The sequence below is a fragment of the Symphodus melops genome (genome assembly GCF_947650265.1).
Source record: "Symphodus melops genome assembly, chromosome: 9".
Taxonomy (NCBI): Eukaryota; Metazoa; Chordata; class Actinopteri; order Labriformes; family Labridae; genus Symphodus; species Symphodus melops.
The window spans coordinates 15,832,130-15,839,508 of NC_136699.1; the positions used below are offsets into that span (position 1 = coordinate 15,832,130).

Sequence of the window (7,379 nt, forward strand, 5' to 3'; positions counted from 1 at the left end):
CTAGAAAGCAGGACAATTTTATTGTCATGTTCATTGTAGTTTTGTTGTCATTTTTTGGTATATTTTCAGTAGAATCTACAGCCCAGATAACTTCAAGTTCATTACAAAATAAAGTCTTTGCAATAAATAAATATATAGATTTATATTTATACTTAATATGTAGAAAATAAATATATTGTACATCTCATAAATAGGATCACCCATATGTACACCTCAGCTGCTTGCATCTTTAATAATGTTCCTGACACTCTGAACATTACAAGTCACCATCTTTTTAAAAAAAAAACACCCCATCAATTCTTCTTTACAACTTCAGTCACAGAAGTGCTTGTGTCCCAAGATTTACCTCTTGTTTTGCATTTAATTCCTACAAGACGCTGCTTTTCAAATGCGATGAATGAGACTCTGATGATGACGTTGGAGTCCGAATGAGCTAGGATGTGAAGTAAGTGCTCTATCATCTATTACACATTCTTTAAAGAGATTAAACATCCCCTTTTCCATCTTTAGTTAAAAAAAACTAACTCCAGTTCTGCCACGCCTCTTCACTCTATCTGTTCCTAAAGTCACCAACATGCATGACGCATAAACATTTTGTGCATTTCTGGCACCTCTACTTCAAAAAAAAAAAAAAAAAGCTCCATGTTTCTGGAATGTGCCCTTTTTTCCACCTAACATCGTTATGGTTATGCATTTTCTATGAAAATAGCATAATGAGACATTTGCAGTGCTTTCCACCTTTTGAGCTCCTCAAAATCTTTGCTTGGTGTTTCTCATCGTTCATTTTTACTCCCACTCCAGCTTAGTGCTACTTAAAAGCCAAGAACCATGACTCCACTTGTCGTTACAAGTTGCTTCAGTTTTTACACATTTCCCTCAGATAAAAAGTGGTTATGGAGAAAACTTGACACCTGATTTATCGTCCTGATCACACACAGGCCTCCTTCATCCATGTCCTCAGTGGTTTTATAAGACTGCTTTCCCTCTTTTTCTGAGGTCACAAGTCCACTTAAAAGCAGCATCCAGGATCTTGCACGATGTTATGTCAGTGCTGTAACGTGCTTTGCAGTGGGCTTCGGTGTAAACAAAGTGATCTCAGTGGGAGGTGAGGGTAAACAGTTCCGTCCAAGGTCCAAAATATCCAAATCAGCCTCTCCCTCCTCTTCTTTTAAATCTATTCCTCCAATTGGATCCAGTTCCCCGAGCATCAGTGCTGGTCACCTGTACTGGAATAAGTCTCTGTATGCCTGAGGGATCTTCTCAATCTCCACTGGTCTGGGTAAAAAGTGGGTGAGTTTTTGGTGTTTTTTAGTCCTGTTGCCCTCCCTGGGCGAGCCGTCCTTATTTAAAGCCACATAGTAGAAGCGTCCCGTATCTGTGTGCTTGTACAGAGTCGAAGCGTAGGTATTGTACCAGTTCTCCTCAAACTGCTCCCTGAACACACACTCTGCTGTCAGCTTCTTCTGCAGGACAGAAAACAACATGTTAGTGAATCCTAAAGCCCCAACAACAGTTTGAAAAACAGATGTATAGCTAAATCAAACAAAATTAAACCAAAATCATGCACATTCAACTCTCAATGTACTTGTTTCAGTATTTCATTTACTATTTCTTACAGCCATCGAAAGCTGAAAGGAAGTAGTATAAACCCGTTCCGACAGCTGCTGGTTATGGCAAAAGACAGGAAGTCATGAGAGGCATTTCCCTTTTTATGCCAAAAACTCTTTCCTTAAACCTGTTAACCTCTCATTGTGCATGGAGAAACATTTTTTTCCCTGTGATGCAAGAGTAGCGTACCATCATCTTCACGCGCATGCACACACAAACACACGCACACCCATGCTCACACACACACACACACACACACACACACACACACACACACACACAGAGGCTCCCAAAGCCTTCCCTGACAGCCCAGCATGAGCGATGGCTGCGGGTTCAGCAGGTGAGAGTGTGCTGGCTGAGTGAGTGTGTGAGAACAGTGAGACACATTGGGGTAAGAGCTGCTTTTGTGCCAAAACCTGAGAGGATCAGGGGACACCATAGTGGACCTGAAGCCCAATATGTAACGTTTTTTAAAGGTGTCACTATCACCTATTTCTCAGGGAGGTGTTTGGATAAGAGGACATAGCTTCTCTTCATGGCAATCAGTCAGTACTTGCCTTTAATAACACACACTATAGTGTTTTTGCAAGAGTCTCAGCTTAAATTCCTGCAGCAATTTTGTTGATTGGCTGTCAGGCTGTGCTTGGCTGGGGCTATGTGGTGAAACTGTTGTCTGTAAACACAGCCCAGAGGGCACATGACTGGGCCAGCTAAATCCAAATACACACACACACACACACACACACACACACACACACACACACACACACACACACACACACCTCATTGGATCAAAAGCACACTTGTGGTCTAGCGATTCTGGGACGGAAGCAGCCTTCTACCTGTCCCCTTCCCCTCCTCTCCTTTCCTCCACCTCCGCCCCCTGGCCCCTCAGCCTCCAACAGACATGTCTATACTTCCTCTGTCAGTCAGGTGACTCTGTCAGGTGTGCAATTAACCAACCCCCCCACACCCAAAATCACAGCCTCCTCCCTCCACTGAACGCCCACCTCCCCTCAGGGTCAAAGCTCCAGGATGCCAGACTCTGATAGCACGCAGTAATAATATCTGCACTTTCAACATAATGGTCGTGTTTAAAAAGTAGCCTCTCTGTTCGAAATGTTAAGACCTGGGGGGAGGGGACGTCTGAGCCCGTGAGGCCCCCAGGTAAAGCCCAGGGACACCTGATACAGGTTACCCTCACAGACTTCCCCTTCTTTGTATCTCTTTACTTTCCTCTCGCTTTGTCCCCAGATACAAACCATGACAGACCATTATCAAGCAGGACAAAAAACAAAGTTAATGTTTCCTAAATTTGATAAAAGCACAATATTATTGTAATACTTTTTAAAGCAGCAGTAAAGTATGTGCGAAAAGGTTATATCCATTACATTCACCCACAAAACACATCCAAAGGGACTTCAAACTTTCCTGTCTGCACTTTTGGAAAGTATGTAAATATTTCTACATAAATGAAGAGGTAGGCTTGCTGTCTACAGCTGGGAAATGGACTTTTCCTGGATTCTCAAAAACATAGAGATCTGTCTTTCTGCTAATGCTGCTTTTCATTATCATTAATTGGATGTATCCTCTTTTTTTATTTCTTTGCAGGCTGTACCATTCAAAACAGCAAGAGAAGAAACTGTGAGAACAGTTAAAGTGTTAGACTCTAAAAAAGAAAACACACTTGTTTTGTCTCGCTGTGGTTTTCCCATCTGCTCTGTAAGGCAACATTGATAACAAACCGGTTCAGACATTGGTATTGAAAATGTATTCTCTTCTCTCATAGATAAGTCAGTACTCGGTGTAGGTTAATGAAAGAGCAATTTTCTCATGACACTTGTATCAGCGGTCAGACTTCTTGTAATTGGGACCCCAGGTGAGGGACAAGGGTGTGAATTTGTTGATCTCTTTTGACTCACCGACCCATAGAGCTCTCCTTTTTCATTCATGCCGAGGTACAGTCCAGCGTCCACCCCTCTGATGCTGACCAGACTCACTGCCAGACTGATGAACTCCAGGATGCCTGAAGCCAAGCGATACACAAACTCACAAAGTGCAACGAAGACCATTCAGGAAAGTAACAAACACAACAAGTGGCCTCCATTTATGTGACAGAAGAATTAACAAACTATTTATCTCAAAACAAATTATCTCTAAACATTCTTTATATTCTTTCCTACAGTGTTGTATTGTAAATCCATTTGTATAGAAAAACTGCATATACATTCAATTTTAGAAAAAAATCAAGTTAGTGTCACACAGCAACATGTGGCATTTATGAATTAAAATCCTCATCAAAATATGGCTTCATTTTTCATTTAGAGCACAACTTGCATTCACATACACTTTTACCTCACTCTTATTTTAATATTTGAAAAAAAACAAAAAAAACAAACATTTTTTTCTGAAGAACATAGGTCCTATCCCTTAAATCATTGTGGGTTGTTGTAACTTAAACTTGTTCATACTGACTCCTGGAACTTCCCAACTGACTTCTAAACTGAGCCATGGCTGTTGTTTGGTGGGCTGCTGAGTCACAGGAAGTTACAGTAAAGTGAACTTGTACTTCAAAGGCAGGAGAACAACCGGTGAAATTAAAAGTCTGTTATGTTGCGGAGGTTAGTCAGAGAGGATCCAGCTGGCGGTACTGACTGGTAGAGACCAGCGTACAGCCACCTGGTCCCCATCTCCACGACCTCATCTGATGCCAGAGGATGACACAGAACATCCCTCTAATTTTTGTGGGGAGAAGATTGTGTTTCATATCCCTCTAATCAAAGCCATGTCCTGCAGACAAAGACGTTGCATTTTAAAGGAAAGTAAAGCCAGAAACAAATACGCGGACCACCCATCCCAACCGGCTTGTTTTGGCTCGAGTTAAAACGTTAGACCCACCCTGTGTAGTGGTCCTGTTTTAATTAAGTGTTGTTCCGCAGCGAGGCAGGTAGCCTATATGTGAGATGTCTGCATTGAAGTGAGGCGCGAGACGTGCGTGTCTGCCTTCTGTCCTAATTTGTTTATCGCTCGCGCGCGAACCGCACCTTGCTCCTCTTTACATGATGGAACCAAAAGTTCAAATACTGCAGGCGCACGTGTACGCGCACGAGTTGTTTCCGTGACCTTGAGACGCACACGCGCTGCTTGTTTGTGACGGAGGAGAGACACCTGCCCCCACGTTTAGCGGTGATTGCCATAGAAAGGTGTGTTGCTCTTCTTCCCCACGCGCCAGGTGAGTGACGCACGAGAGACTATTCACGAGGGATGTATGGCAGGAAAAAGCTAAAAAAAAAAAAAAAAAAACTTCAGCAAGTTTGAGTGTAGTGCGTAATTAAGCTTATTCAAATTCAAAGATAGACAATAAAACGTGAAATTTACCTCAACTTAGCAATTTTATCACGTTGTTAAATGTGCCTGGGTTCTTTATTTTGAAGCCATTCTTCAATACATTTGAGCTTACAAATTGTGTATACGTTAGTCAGAATGAAACCTTTCGTTCTAGTAAAAAGTAGTATATAGCCTATAACAGAATGTGACCTTGTCATTAAATACAAGTTTAAATTAAAGAAATGCCCCCACCAAATCTGCTGTGGTCCTGTCTCGTCCCGTACACAGTCCCATTTGGGAATATCTCCAGCTGGAAGCCGGTCCTGCAGTAGAGCTGTCGCCGCCTCAGGATCCCTTTCAGGTGCCCGAAATCTGTTGGCGATCCCCGCTGCAGCCTCCCTTCAATCTGCCCCAGCCGCTCATTCAAGCCCACTGGAGACTCCGGCAGGGGCACATTCCCGAGTGCAGGAAAGCTTTGTAAATCCAGGTCGATTGTCCCCAGAAAACTCCCGACTTCTGCCATTGTGTGCACAGCTGTTAAATTAAGCGACGGCATTTGAAATGTAGACTATGGTGACTCAAGTAGTAAAAAAAAAAAAAGTTAGACAAGTCCGGTCCATGCACGCACAAAGCGTACCCAGCACGCGTAGCTCTCCCAGTCAGCAGCGTCCTCTCAATTTATTGATCGTCCTCTGCTGCAATGATCACTTTGATATCTATGATTATCAAAGGGAAAGCCTCTATTATATACATACTCCCCACGCATTCTCACATTGGATATTCAAGCACAAGCCACGCCTGGCTGGCATCCCTTTTCACACGCATCAGTTTCCTTACAGAAAGTGTACTTTCTAACCAACTTTTAGAACCGACGATGCCACTGACTACGCGCCTCTGTCAATGCTGCCTCTGAAAGCTGGATCTGTCTCCCAAATCCAAGAAAATCCAAGTCCAGAGGCGTCTTCTCAAATGTTCTGCACTCCTGATAACGCCCCAAGGCTGTGTGATAAAAACACATCGCCAATCCAGGGGCAGGGAACTCTGGCAACAGTAAGTGGTGAATTAAAATGCGACACAGATGATTTTTGTTAAATTGACACAAACGTCATAAGCGCACCTATCATAACCTGTCAGAACTCCAAAACGAATTAACTCCAAAACTTACTCTGACTGCTTTTTAGTCACACCTCAGCTTCTTCTAGAAACAAGATGAAAAACAAATCTAAACAGAAAACCAAAAAGCATCAGGCGATCTTTCTCCAATCAAGATTATCAAAATAGTCTGCATAATCTCAGAGCCATCCAACCTCCTGCACAGGTGTCTGTGCCAACCTCTGGAGTTGGGCGTTTTTCATGAGAGCATTTTCTCCACCTCCTTGTTGGAAGCAGGTGCTTCCTCGCCCCTCTGCATAACGTTTGCAATGTGCTCCAGCAAACAGCAGCTTAACCACTTGTACTCCTGCCCAAGGAGGGGAGAATAGGGAAAATCCAAAGGCTGATGACGTGTAGTATCACATCTGACTGGTGTAGAGACTGTTTCAGAAGAGTTTTAATAACAGTGATTTAGATAATGCTATAAAAATAAATGTTTGACTTTTGCAAAGTTTGGATAAAGCTGCTGCTTCTCCACTAAACTTCTGCTTTGTGATTATGAAATAAAACGAGTAAAAGCACCACATGCCATGAAAAGAAACACATAAGTTTCTTCAATTATCTTTTATAGTTAAATAAATGTCTCCTTGAATGAGTGTTGACTAAATATTCAGATCATGATTAGTGTTGCATTTCTACAAATACTCAAACTATCATATATATATATATATAAAGTACTTATGCAAAGAATGAACTGATTGCAATCAAGTGGCAACCACTGGTGATGAAAAATAAGACAGATGTGGAAGTGCAAAATCCTGCAGTTTGTATAATGCAGCAGAAATCATTCAAAAAAGCAGATTTTTACAACAGATGTTAACATGTTTACAACATGGTTAAAATAGAGGTTTGATCAGCTGATGTCTCGATTGACACTCACTGTATTGGGGATGTATGTGTTGTTGTTTTATATTTGATTTTATGAATGATAAATGTTATTATATTAAGATGCATCACTGACCTGATTGACAGGCAGGTGCAATGTCACAGTTTGTCAAGAGGCTTAAAACCCAGCTCAGCTCCAGCTCTTAGCCTGTTGTAGGCTGACTGACTAGACAGCATTTTATCATTTTCAGAATGCTGACTGTTATCAATGGGACTACAATGATGTAAAACGGTTCGATAGCGGCACTTACATTCAGAAATCTATTTCCAGAGATCGTAAGCGTTCATCAGATTACTTCTGATGGAAGTCTGTATGTACAGTACAATTATTGCGGACTGCATTCAGCCAACTTTTGCTCTCCACACACCTGCTAATAAGTGATTGGTCGATTCTACTAACACTACTA

General features: G+C 42.0%; 1 protein-coding gene across 1 annotated transcript; it reads right to left on the reverse strand.

Annotated features, from left to right (window-relative positions):
- Nucleotides 1–279: 279 nt before the first annotated feature.
- fgf16 (fibroblast growth factor 16) lies at nucleotides 280–6,292 on the reverse strand. The gene is made up of 3 exons (XM_079352136.1): nucleotides 5,188–6,292; nucleotides 3,531–3,634; nucleotides 280–1,463 (listed from the first exon to the last, which is right to left on the reverse strand). The coding sequence occupies exons 1-3, from the start codon at nucleotides 5,489–5,491 to the stop codon at nucleotides 1,218–1,220; spliced, it is 654 nt and encodes a 217-aa protein (XP_079208262.1). The 5' UTR covers nucleotides 5,492–6,292; the 3' UTR covers nucleotides 280–1,217.
- Between the last annotated feature and the right edge of the window lie 1,087 nt (nucleotides 6,293–7,379).

Coding starts and splice junctions, on each gene's coding strand:
- fgf16 (XM_079352136.1), bottom strand. CDS start 5,491: ATGCCGTCGCTTAATTTAACAGCTGTGCACACAATGGCAGAAGTCGGG. Junction 3,635..5,187: donor ACAGGACCACAGCAGATTTG/GTGGGGGCATTT, acceptor GCTTGGCTTCAG/GCATCCTGGAGTTCATCAGT. Junction 1,464..3,530: donor AAGGAGAGCTCTATGGGTCG/GTGAGTCAAAAG, acceptor TCTGTCCTGCAG/AAGAAGCTGACAGCAGAGTG.